Source organism: Spermophilus citellus (genome assembly GCF_964194105.1).
Source record: "Spermophilus citellus genome assembly, chromosome: 4".
NCBI lineage: Eukaryota > Metazoa > Chordata > Mammalia > Rodentia > Sciuridae > Spermophilus > Spermophilus citellus.
The window spans coordinates 72108609-72122023 of record NC_138185.1 but is presented as its reverse complement, the minus strand read 5'-3'; the positions used below and the strand labels follow the sequence as shown (position 1 = coordinate 72122023).

The 13415-nt window shown below is 45.0% G+C and overlaps 1 protein-coding gene and 1 long non-coding RNA gene across 2 annotated transcripts in view; one reads left to right on the top strand and one right to left on the bottom strand.

Moving 5' to 3' along the window:
* Positions 1 to 13415, bottom strand: part of LOC308646744 — a 51521-nt gene that overhangs the window by 24992 nt on the left and 13114 nt on the right. The gene's annotated exons all lie outside the window — the stretch shown is intronic.
* CEMIP (cell migration inducing hyaluronidase 1) overlaps positions 1 to 13415 on the top strand; it is a 171489-nt gene that overhangs the window by 153958 nt on the left and 4116 nt on the right. Inside the window, exons 23-28 of the mRNA XM_081290099.1 lie at positions 624 to 835; positions 1678 to 1863; positions 6814 to 7018; positions 7191 to 7277; positions 8365 to 8522; positions 13079 to 13179. Of these exons, the coding sequence (XP_081146225.1) occupies positions 624 to 835; positions 1678 to 1863; positions 6814 to 7018; positions 7191 to 7277; positions 8365 to 8522; positions 13079 to 13179 (949 nt within the window). The remainder of the gene's footprint in view (positions 1 to 623; positions 836 to 1677; positions 1864 to 6813; positions 7019 to 7190; positions 7278 to 8364; positions 8523 to 13078; positions 13180 to 13415) is intronic.

The window sequence follows — 13415 nt, the reverse complement described above, 5'->3', positions numbered from 1 at the left end:
CCAAAATGGATGCCACACTATAAAAATGGGACTTAACATAAAACAGGACAATGTTTTAAACAAAGGCTGGTCCCTGGGATTCAGTGGCTGATAGTATTGCTTTCAATGTTTTTCTCTGAATGAGACACCATGCACTCATCCCGTGCACATGGGCTGACCACAAGGGACAGACACTAGAGTCAAAGGTAGAAGTAGAGCAACATGCCCAGGTACACACTCATATGCAGTCAGAGCAATGGTCAATTAAGCATCAGCTGCATTTTCAATAGAATTAGAAAAGTCTTTTTGCCCTTATTTCTCCTTCCACATGTCCTTCCTTTTACCAGAATACGTCATCTGAATACTAAGCAAACTCTCCCCAAGTGCTACTTAACAGAGCACTTTTTTTAAAGATGCACAGAAAGCATTAGCTGGATTATACAGTCCTGCTTGGGCTGCATCCACCAGCAGAAAGAGATGTCCCCTTATTTGGCCTTCCTTTCATTCAAGCCTTCTAAAAAGGGCTCTGTGAAGAGAACGTGCTTTTGAAATTGCTGTCTTTAGTCAGATGTTAACCAGACGCTGCTCTTGGAATAATCCCTTGTAATCGCCTCCTTGTGCATTTCCTTTTTGGGTTTTAAAAGATGTATATTCAGGCCTACAAGACCAGCAACCTGAGAATGAAGATCATCAAGAATGACTTCCCTACCCATCCTCTTTACCTGGAGGGGGCCCTCACCAGGAGCACCCATTACCAGCAGTATCAGCCAGTCATTACCTTGCAGAAGGGCTACACCATCCACTGGGACCAGACGGCCCCTGCTGAGCTGGCCATCTGGCTCATCAATTTCAACAAGTGAGTGGGTGACCTGGGGATGGCTGCGCCAGCTGAGCACAAGACAGTGGTGACAAGGCTAAGCCAATGTGATCCCTGCAGGAGGGTTCAGATCCTTCAGGAGTTAAAAACAGGTTGAGCCCCCACTCAGCATGGGTGACCTTGGAAAGACATCTAACCTTAGTTCCTTTACCTTTGTGGGGTGGGGATTGTATGACCTCACCAGAATTCAGAGAAGAAGTAAGATAATAAATGTGTAACAGGTATGTCACCCAGCATCTGCAGTTACCAACCACTCAAGAAATGGCAAAAATGAATAGATATTACTGTTGCTGATTCACAGAGAGGGAAATGAAGATCTGTGAGGGAAACTGACTAGGCCAAGGGCATCTGGATCCTCTTTTTTGTGTTTAAGTTCAAGTGTTTTCTTTGTGCATTATTTGCTTGTCACACTACCCTTGTAAGACAGCTATTTATCTGATGCAGAAAATGAGACCTAGAGATAAAATGGGCCCTACGGTCCTGACCAGGAAGGGGATGAACCTAGATCCCTCAGGTCCTGTGCTTTGAACCGTAGTCCAGTTGAAAGAATGCCTTTCCCAACCAAAGTTCCATAGGGAGCACCCCCAGCACAGGCCTTGGAGCCCACAGCCAGCCTACTCCAGTGGGCCTCCATGCTCACTGGAAGCTGCCACCTCTCCCTCTCCTCTTGAGCACTCAGGGACTCAGTCATTACCCATTACCAACAGCAAGATCTTCTCAATATTTCCCAGACAAAAATTCTTTGGTATCTCTTGGAGGGCACCCCAGGTCCCTAGGGCCTGGACATCCTTGCTTGGAACTGATTCTACTTCTGGTCCTAGGGGCGACTGGATTCGAGTGGGGCTCTGCTACCCACGAGGCACCACATTTTCCATTCTCTCGGATGTTCATAATCGCCTGCTGAAGCAAACATCTAAGACGGGCACCTTTGTGAGGACCTTGCAGATGGACAAAGTGGAGCAGAGCTATCCTGGCAGGAGCCACTACTACTGGGATGAGGACTCAGGGTAAGGAGGCTCCCACTGCCTGTGGGGAAGTGACTTGTTCTCCTTTTGTCCCCCTGGCCTTTCCATAATCCTAAAAACAACCAGATAGTAAATGCCAGCTAATGCAGAACACTTTCCTATATGCTTTTTTTTTTTTTTTTTTTTGGTGCTGGGGGTTGAACCCAGGGCCTTGTGCATGTGAGGCAAGCACTCTACCAACTGAGCTATATCCCCAGCCCTTCCTATATGCTTTGATCCTAAGGCTGACTGTATCATGCACATATTTCTAAAGCTGTCAAGTCTAGGAAAGAACTAAATACTCTATTAAATATACCTGTGGATTGTAGGGAATTTATCCACCCCCCCCATAAAAAGTGAAGGCATCAAATCTGAATTAAAAATAAAAACAAAAATGTGCATTATTCTAAAAAAAAAAAAACCACCCACGACAAATGACATTACACCTAATTTATAGATGGGCAAAGAAAGAAGACACAAAGAAAATAGGAGTAACTTACTCCAAGACCTCAGCACAAACATGGCTGGATTTGAACCTACAACCATCTGTATCCAAAGTCCCTCAGCCTTTTGTTAAACTACCCTAGATTCTATTTAGCAGAGGTATGATGGAAACAGAGTATCTGTTCATGGCAACAAGGGAGCTATTTGGTCCCTTTCCTTAAATGGAAATTTAGTTTAGTGACATAAGAATGTCAATACTCCTCAAAGTGATGAAGCTGATGATCGGAAACCCTCAAGTCAGGGTAAAAAGGTCATTTATGGGCATTTTTCTATTCTCTTTTGTGGGAGGAGGGTATTAGGGATTGAACCCAGGGGTGATCCAACACTTAGCTACATCCCCAACCCCCAGCCCTTTTAATTTCAGTCTTGCTAAATTGTCGAGACTGGCCTTGAATTTGCAATCTTCCTACCTCAGCCTCTTGTGTTGCTGGAATTACAGGTGCCAACCACTGCACCTGGCCCATTTTTCTATTCTTATTTTAAAGTCCATGAGAAGTAAATAGAAACCAGATGTTGTGTTTTTTTTTTTTTAAGAGAGCTATCCATTCAATGAAGGGAAAATTAAATTAAATTTTAAAGGTCAGAAATACAGGACAATGTTGGGGTTGAGAAACAATAAATAATACCCCCTTTTCCTGCATAAGTTCCAAAGCAACTGTGGGGCAGACCGGATAGCAGGTGAAGAGGACACTTCAGTTGTTCAGTTGTTCTACTGATGATGAAGCTACTGGAGGACAGAGCTTCCCAACACTGTCCCCAGTTTTACCCACCTGGCTGGGCCAGTACCACACAATCACAGGCCCAGCCCCCAAAATTTAGGGTATAGAAGGGTAGATGGGGCAAACCATATGCCCCAAACCCATCAATCAGATGAGAAGTGGACAAAGAATGGGTCCAGGAGTATCTAAAAAAAATCCTGTATATAAAAGCTAGAGGAGGAGGAATTAGATATCCCACACACACCAGCGGAAAGTATTATCATTAAAACAACAAATGTCAGTGAGTCCCTGTGACATCATCCATGCATATTTTCTTCTTCTTTTAAGATTGTGGGAAATGAGATGCCCCAAAGATGTGAATTTTTTTTCCAGTGGAAACTGCCACTAAATGAATCAAACGTCTTTGATCAAAACTTTTGGAGTTATTTGGGTTTTTTGGTGTTGGAGATGGAACCCAAGGCCTCATGAAATTTAGGCAAGCACTCTTATTGTGGGATGACTAGCACCCTGCCAGGGTAGGTTCCTGCTCAGGAGATGTGAGTTGCCTGGGAAGAAAAAAGTCTGAAATAATTAGTAAGAAATAGAGATAGAGCTAGAAATTAGATGAAGCAGAGCATCTGTTAGGTCTTCTAGTCCTGATAGGAGGAGTATATCAAAGGCAGGGATAAGATTTCAGCCGGAGGAGTCTTGCTTCTCTGGTGTGGCAGGGGTCTTGCAGTAAACAGGTTGACTGGCATTTTGGCAGGCCACACCCATCTCCAAGAGGCGGTGTGGCTCTAGTGGGTCACACCATCTCCGATGCTATGCTGACTTGTGATGGAGCTGGGTAGGAAGCTGCATAAACTAGGCTTCTCAAACCAGCAGGGTTGCTGCTGGGAGTTCTTGATACCAGGCTTTCCTACCTAATGACTTCAACATCATTTGAGTTCATGCACAGTTCACATATGGGTCATGGATGGCTTCTGGCACACTCTACCACTGAGCCACATCCGTAGCTCCTGATCAAAAACCATAGGTTTTTAAAACTTATGCTTTGTCCCCTTGTCACCTTTAGGCAGGTTTTACTGCATAATTTAACCTTGTTTGGGGTAGCTAAGAGTATCATTTTGCCTACTGTTTATTAAATGATGCTTTAAATCAGTGATGTCCCTGGGGACTATAAGCTGGGTAAAATGAGACGTATTTCCTATGAGGAAGGGTTCAAATTCTTGGACTTTTTTTCATGCCTGGGACTGTGTTTAATCTTTCTGCCTTCTAACTTCTTTATTTCTTACTAGATTCAGAGCACCTACTCTCAGTAGCTATCTTCTAATCTATCATGGGTTGGGATACTTGATTACTAGCTTGTTATAATTAGGGATGAAATGAAAATAAGTAGGCTAAAAATGAGGAGATTCCAAAGTATGAAGTATATGTGCTGTGGATTGTCTGTTTTTAAAAGATTAAGAAAATACTCAAGTGGTTTTAGCTTTGTTCTGAACAACTGAGTTTGCTAGATGCCACCTAAGTGGGCTATTACCAAATTATAAGCAAGCCTAGTACTGAAAGTACCATGGATAGTGCTGCTCTCAAATATCACCTGATCATGGCCAGGGGCTTACTGTCATCAGGGTTCATGCTCCTTCTATGCCCCCCAGGGCCTTGCAGCTCAGGTCTGCCAACTAGAATACATCCAAGTTGCAATCCAGGATGAGGGAAGGCAAATGCAGTCTTTAAAATAAGGAGCATGGGCTAGATGGTCTTGTAGGTCCCTCCCAGTTCAGATAATCTGCTGTATTCTGGCAACAATGTAGCCGTTTAACCAGTTATATTTTGGCAACAGATAATCTGCTGTATTCTGGCAATCTACTGTATTCTGAATGCTGCTAAATCTTGTGCAAAAGCTGGGAGCCAATCCCACTTCTGCCCCTTGGTTCCCTGGTATGGTTTCCAGAGGTGTGTGAGAGCCCCAGCAGGATGTGACCATGGGAGGGCTGGGGATATAGCTCAGTTGGTAGAGTGCTTGCTTTATAGGCCCTGGGATTAATCCCTAGCACCACAAAAAAAAAAAAAAAAAAAAAAATGATGTGACCATGAGAAGCCTGAGCTGCCCTCCTCCTAAATTCCTTAAAGGAAACTTGCCCCACCTCCTCAGCTTCCCTTCTGACAGAGCAGGGAATGCATACTGTCCAGGCTCTACTCTCAGCCCACCACCTTGAGACCTCTGTAGCCACTGGTTCTGTTTTATTCAGGGATCGCTTAATGCAAGAAACAAAGTTTATTGATGTTAATGTCCAGAATCTTGAAGCCACTCAGTGAGCTCAAGTCAAATGAAGAACACCAGCGAGTAGGAGGGTGGATGTGCTGGGGAATGATATTGGCCAAATTATATTCTTATATTGTATGTTCGAATGAATGTATAACAACAAATCCCATCGTCATATACAACTATAATGCACCAATTAAAAAATGTGTTAGAAGATGGAGGTCCCACTGAGAGGAAATCAAGGCTCCTTCTCACATTCTCATACATGCACTTCCCCCCCCCACACACACACACATGCCTAGCCTCTGTATCTGCTTCTTGCCTCAAGCCTTCCTCTCCAGATTACTCAGGAGGCACATGGCACAAGATGGCTACCTCAGCCACAGTCCATGTGGACTTTCAGTTCAGACCAACCAGTAGTTAAAAGACCCACTGGGTCTTTTAATTCTAATTCATAAGAAGAAACTCTTCTTGGTTATCAGGTAGCTAATAAGCAGCTGCTCTGCAAGTCCATTGTGTGCCCTGGTCTGACCAGCTATGGTGTGATGAGGGATGGGAGCACATCATGGCACAACCCAATGCTTAGGGCTTAGTGTCTCAGAGAGAGTGAAATCAGCAGAGAGTTGTGTGCTGGGTGTCCATACCACATCTTTTGATGTGGGACTCAGCCTGGAAGCATTTTTCTGAGCTAAAAGCACAATGATAATGAATCCCAAGTTAGTATGTGGCTTAGCCATAATCTGACTCCCTGTAATATTGGGCCAGCTTCCTTTACAATAATTATTATTTTAAATAAATTCTAAAATAATTTTTGGAATAAGTTATGGTTTGGAAAAAAAAGAGTGTTAGAAAGGGAGATAGCATTTCCTCATAACACACAATGATAAAATGGAAAATTCCAGTTCTGTCACTCCCCAGCTGTGTGGTCCTAGGCAAGTCACTTCACTTCTCAGGGCCAGTTTCCTCCTCTGGGAAGTCCGGATGATAACAGAACCCATTGGACAGGGTTGAGGATTAAATAAGATCATTTATCAACTTATAATATGTGCATGGCATAGAGCATGCTATAATAGCCATCATTATTAGTTTCTTTTTCTTTTTTTTTTTTGTTTCAGTATAAGCACCCAGGGGTGTTCTATCACTGAGGTACATTCCCAGACCTTTTTATTTCTTATTTTGAGACTGGGTCTCTCTAAGTTTTTGAGGCTGACTTTGAACTTGAGATCATCTTATTTCCTGCTCATCCCAGCTTCCTGAGTAGCTGGGATTACAGGCATGAGCCTTTGTGCCTCGCTCATTATCAAGTTTTTCTTCAATGTACCTGCTTTTTATTTCTCCAACTGCGTATGATCATTTGGCAGTCATGGGTCTGTTTTGTAAGGCCAACCAGGTCTCACCTCAGGGACAAGGACATGGTAAATGTTGTGGGTAGGGAGGAGGTACTGAAGGTCTCACATGAACATCTGTGATACCTCCCATATGCAGGCTGCTGTTTCTGAAGCTCAAAGCCCAGAACGAGAGGGACAAATTTGCCTTCTGCTCCATGAAAGGCTGTGAGAGAATAAAGATCAAAGCTCTGATCCCCAAGAATGCAGGTGTGAGTGACTGCACAGCCACTGCCTACCCCAGGTTTGCAGAGAGGGCTGTAGTGGATGTGCCCCTGCCCAGGAAGCTTCTTGGTGCTCAACTGGTGAGTGGCGGAAGACAGCCTGGACCCTCTGTCTCTGTGGGCCCAAACTCAGTCAGGCTCCACACTAGACATCTGTCCTGCTCCAGGAACTGTTTCCTGTTGTGGGGTCAGCGGTCACAGAGGGAACAACTACTCAGATCTGATAACACCTTGGGTTGTATTTGTATTCCAGAAGACAAAAGACCACTTTTTGGAGGTGAAGATGGAAAGTTCCAAGCAGCACTTCTTCCACCTTCGGAACGACTTTGCTTATATTGAAGTAAGCAGTGCTGATCCCTGTGGGGTCCTCATTAGCTCCATGAAAGGCAGTATGTCATTTCCTAGGGCTGTTGAAATAAGTTATCATGACCCATGCAGCTTAAGGCAAAGCAAATTACTCTCTCGCAGTCCTGGAGGTCAGAAGTATGAAATCTTAGAAAGGGCTGGCTTCTTCTGGAGGTGCTGAAGGAAATGCTGTCCGGTGCTGCTGCTGATCCTTGGCAAACCTTGGTTCACAGGCACATCATTCCAACTTCTGCCCTGTCTTCACAAGACTTTCTGTCCTGGGTGTCTGAGTCTCACATCCTGCTCTGCCTTTATAAAAGCACTTTATCACTGGGTACAGTGGTGCTCACCTATAATCCTAGCAATTTGGGAGGCTGAGGCAGGAGGATGGCAAGCTCAAGGCCAGTCTGTGCAATTTAGTGAAATCCTGTCTCAAAATAAAACATAAAAAATGACTGGGGATGTAGCCAGTGGTAAAGTGCCTTTGGATTCAATCCCTAGTACCAAAATAATAATAACACAATATAAAATAAAATAAGGACACCTATCATTGGATTAAGGACCCACACTAGAAATCCTAGATATTAATTTCATCCTGAGATCTTTAATACTAAGTTGTGTGTGTATGTAATTAATATATCTACAAAGACACTATTTCTTTTTTTCTCCTCTTGATACTGGGGATTAAACTCAGGAGCACTTCACCCTATCCCTAGCCCTTTTTATTTTTCATTTGGGGACCGGTCTTGCTAAATTGCTAAGGCTAGCCTCAAACTTGCAATCCTCATGCCCCAGCCTCACAAGTGGCTAGAATTACAGCATGAACCACTGTACCTGTCTTGAAAGACACTATTTTCTATATAAGGTCACTTTCACAAACTCCAGGTGGACCTATCACTTGGGGATCACTGTTGTACCCACTACAGAGGGCTCTAGGGAATTAAGGAGGTTTAAGGCTTGAATAACCACATAGGCAACATCTGTCTTCAGGGTTTGCAATGGGAAGCCCCCAGGCAGGAGCACTCCAGGTATTGGCTGCTTTCAGGGTCCCACCTCAAACCCATATTGCTCTGGCTCTGCAGGTGGATGGGAAGAAGTACCCTAGCTCGGAAGATGGCATCCAGGTGGTGGTAATTGATGGGAGCCAAGGACACGTGGTGAGCCACATGAGCTTCAGGAACTCCATCCTGCAGGGCATTCCATGGCAGCTTTTCAACTACGTTGCAACATTTCCTGACAAGTAAGTCCATGTCTCTGTTTCTGAAACTGTTCTAGTGGCACAACATACCCATGGACTGGGGACCCATCCCTCTTACTGAGCCTTTCATTATGGTTCCCAGTCTGGAAAAGCTCAGGGAGTCCTGACAGTCGGCCCACAGATCAGTGGTGCTGGATTGGGAAAGCATCATGCCTGTGAATGCTCATGTTGAAGCCAGAGTTGTTGGAATGTAGGTCAGGCTGAGGAGGACAGGCCTGCCCCCTTACAAATGGGAAGGCTCCCTGTCCTTCTTCCCCATTACTACACACTCTCCCATGATGATCTCATCCCCTCCCACACCTTCAATAAGATCCAAATGCTGGTGGCTTCTGAGTACCTCCAGCCTAGATCTCTCTTTCCTGAGCACCAGATGTTCTATCCAACTACTGCTTTGAGATTGCCACCTGGACATTCCTATGAAACTAAAATCTCTCTCTCTCTCTTTCTCTCCCTCCCTCCCTCCCTCCCTTTTTTGTGGTGCTGTAGATTAAACTTGGAGCCTCACGCATGCATGCTTGGCAAGAGCTCTACCGCTGAGCTACATCCCCAGCCCTCATCCTTTTAAATTATTTTTTATTTTTTGTATTAAAGATTGAACCCAGGGATGCTCTACCACTACATCCCCAGTAAGCTACATCCCCAGTGCTTTTTATGTTTTATTTTGAGTGTCAGATTTGCTGAATTGCACCAGCTGGCCTGGAACTTGTATTCCTCCTGCCTTGGCCTCCTGAGTCCTGGGGGTTACAGGCATCTGCCCACTGGCTCTTTCTATTTTTTTTTTTTTTATCTCCAAACCAGCCATTCTTTCTGTTTTCCCTGTTTTGATTACGTTGTCATCATCAATCTGGAATCTGAGCTTGGCACTTGACTCTTTTATTCCTCCAGTTTCTCTCTTCATTCCTAACATAGTACCCTGTCAGTGCCACCTGGATTATCAATCCCCTGACAGTTCCCTCCACAGTGCTCTCTACCACTGGTCTATCCAGCCCTTCCTTGTTGGTCACCAACACCATGGGCACAGTCTCCTAATGGGCCTTCCTCTTCCTATCTCCCCATTTTCTGTATTGGCTGCTGCTCTGAGCATCTTAAATGTGGATCACCTGTGTCCTCTACTGAGCAATTGTTCAGTACTTCCTTGCCACCTTCTGCATCTAACACACCTATCACCTCCTCAGTCTCCTCCAATCCAACTAAAAGTTCCCTACATGACTCACGGATGGGCGTGGTGGCACCTGTCTATAATTCTAGCAACTTGGAAGACTGCAGCAGGAGGATTGCAAGTTTGAGTGAGACTTTGTCTCAAGAAATAAAAAGGGCTAGGAATGTAGCTCAATAGGTAACCCCTGGTTTCACTCACCATAGGAATGGGAGAATCATCTGTTGTCTATCAAGAGTATGGGCTTTGAGCTGTTGGTGCCATATCTCATAGGCCCTGGTTAGTTAGGTAGGTGTGGAAGTAACTCAGGAGTCCCAACCTAGAGGAAAGTCTAAGTTATTAGTGTGGTACATACCACACAATAGCATATGAATGAAACCAAATACACTTCCCAGATGCTCTATGATGGGCACTGGGTAGAATGGACACTGAGATAATGCAGAATAACATTTTTGCTTAAACACATATAATGCCTTCTCCATTCTCCCATCTAATATTTCTTTAGTATTTCATCTTCTTCATGTGCAGATTTATACAGAAGGATAAGATTAACCAACTTGGGAAAAAATACATTTATCATCTAGAGATCAGACATATTTATGCCTTTTTTTGGGGGGGGTCAGAGAACTTTTTCTTAAGATGAAATAGGAGTCAGAAGCTGGTAATAAGATATGAAAATGCAAAACTGCTTTGTTTGAAATGGCATAATAGGATCTTTTCAGCCTGTGCAGCAGCCCAAGTCCCTCCCTGGGGGACACTGTGGCTAGTATGAGCCAGGCCCTGGGCTGGGGCTGGGTACCTAGGCAGGAATTAGGTACCATTGACCCCTCTCTGACCTCCTGGGAAGCAGCAGGAGCAAGATAGGTCCTTCCCTCCTATGGCTGCAGGCCCAATGTAGACCTGCCCCACCCTTTCTCCCCTATCCACAGGGCCACCACTGGCCCCAGGGGCCCAGGGAAAGAAAAGGGCAGCTGCTTACAACAAAAATACCAAGAATGGCTCTGCGAGCTGCCTCTGCCTTTCCACCTTATTGGAGACTCTGTTGGCTGGTGCAGGGGCTGAGAGGCCATGAAGATTACATAGAGGCAGAGATTCCTGACCTGGGCAGGCAGGATGGATTCTGAGTGATATTAAGTAGTAAGAAAACCTGTCTCCCTGTCCCACTTCTGTGAGCTAACCCAGGTCACCTCCATAACCTTCCTTCACGCCCACCCCAGCAGGAAATCTTAGCCCAGCCATGGGATCTTAGCTTTTTTTTTTTTTTTTTTTTTTTTTAAGAGAGAGAGAGAGAGAAAGAGAGAGAGAGAGAGAGAGAAATAAAAAGGGCTAGGAATGTAGCTCAATAGGTAACCCCTGGTTTCACTCACCATAGGAATGGGAGAATCATCTGTTGAGAGAGAGAGAGAGAGAGAGAATTTTTAATATTTATTTTTTAGTTCTCGGCGGACACAACATCTTTGTTGGTATGTGGTGCTGAGGATCGAACCCGGGCCGCATGCATGCCAGGCGAGCGCGCTACCACTTGAGCCACATCCCCAGTCCCAGGATCTTAGCTTTTGTACTGAAATTAAACAACAGGGAAATGTTCTCCTGGGAACAGAGCCTGCATCCATTGCCAAGGATGTGTTTGAGATGAGCTCTCTCTCTTTAACGGGCCTCACTGCACCAATTCCCGTGGGCTTCCCTCACCAGCCATCTTAAAAAGCCCAAGGCATCCTCAGCTCCCTTTTCATCTGATCTTATCACACACAAATCCTTTGCCTTTCAACAGCTTTTTTCTGCTCCCACTGGGACACAAATGGGGGTAACAACGGGTTCCAAAATCCCATACAGTTTTTCCATGTCTGGACTGTGGTCTGTGGTTACAGAACTCCTTTGAGATGAGAGCTGGAAGCCCCAAAGATCTCTTGCCCTGTTTTCTATTCTGGAAGGAGGTGCTCACTTCCTTGTCTGAGCCTGCCCACTATAGAGGCTGTTTTTCTAGCACTTGAGGCTAAGTACAACCCAAAACAGAAAGAAGTGACGCCTTGCTCCCAAGTTGGACTTTTACAAGTTGGGATCTTCAGGCTGGGCATACCCATTGCTCCGGTCCTCTGCCCTTCCCAGGCACAGTTCCCCTTTGGCAGGTCCTCTCAGATACTTTGTAATTATTTATTCCAGGTCACCATTTGCAAAACAGAAGCAAATCTTTTCTGAAAAGAAAGGGAAGTTGGGCTGGGGTTGTGGCTCAGCAGAAGAGTGTGAGGCTCTAGCATGTGTGAGGCTCTGGGTTCCATCCTCAGCACCACATAAAAATAAATAAAATAAAGGTATTATATCCAACGACAACTAGAAAATAAATATAAAAAAAGAGAGGGAAGTGACATGAGCATAAGAGGTCAATCTGAGTATGTGGCAACTACACAGTGATCTTTCCAGAAAGATCTCAGACTAGGTCACACTCTTCCTGCAGCTCAGAAGAGGGTAGCTCTGGGCCACATAAAGCCTACAACCATGCAAAGAAGGCACCAAAAGAGAGGGCTGGGGTTGTGGCTCAGTGGTAGAGTGCTCACCTAGCATGCACGAGGCACTGGGTTCAATCCTCAGCACCACATAAATGTAAAATAAAGATATTGTGTTCACCTAAAACTTAATAATAATTTTTTTTAAAGGCACCAAAAGAAACATGGGTTCCAGGATAAATCTCTTAGCACAGGGATTCTTGACCTAAGTGCACACAGTCTTCTGGAGATCTTGTTCAAATGAAGATTTGGGGCCTAATGGTCAGCTGGGAGTGGACTGTGGCATTCTAGTGAGCTCCCAGGTAATGCTGATGCAGCTGGTCCCCAAGACGCCAGTATTTTGGAACTCTGGATGGTTTTATACTTGACAGATGCTCCCCTCCTCTTCCCATGCTTCCCTCTTTCTCATTCCCTTTTTGCTTCTTCTACCTGTTCTGACTTTCTCCATCACCATATTTCTATCTGGTTCTCTCCAAACAGGGTGGAGAACATTCAAATGAAAAAAAATGCATATTCAGTCCCACCATGAGCCCAGCTCTGGCATAGGTGCTGGTGGAGCAGCCGCAGATGCTGAGCTCCACATGCATACTCTGTCCTGTTTGGGGACAGACATGTAAAAGCCATAGCTGCATTTAGGCTTGAGAAGACCAGGAGCACTGGCTGTGGCCAGATGTGTGGGAGGGCTACTCAGGATGTTCGTCACCCTTTGGAAAGAGCCTGTCATCTCGGCATGCAGGAGAAGCTGCCCTTCTCAGATCCCTGGCTGGGCCCCTGGGCAGTGCTCCCAGTGCCACCATTTGTGAGCCAGCATCCCTCCCAGGTACCTCTGACTCCAATTTTCTCTCTTGTTTAAGTCACCTAATCAGTCTCTTCTTGCTCAGTTCCATAGTTCTCATGGTGTCAAAGGGCAGATACATCACCAGAGGTCCATGGACCAGAGTGCTGGAAAAGCTTGGGGCAGACAAAGGTCTCAAACTGAAAGGTAAGGGTCCAGACTGGGGTTTAAACAGAACCAAAAAAGATTAGTGCCAAGCATGGAGGCTGATCTTATCCCTTATTGAGTCCAAAACATTCTTTCCCTCTAAACTTGTGTATAGCCTCTGAATCCTCACTATTCCCAGGGGTCTACTGGAGTGGATGGGCAAGATACCACTTATTTACATCCTTATGAGACAGAAAATTTATTGTAACTTGTGACTAGGCACTAAAAGATAATTG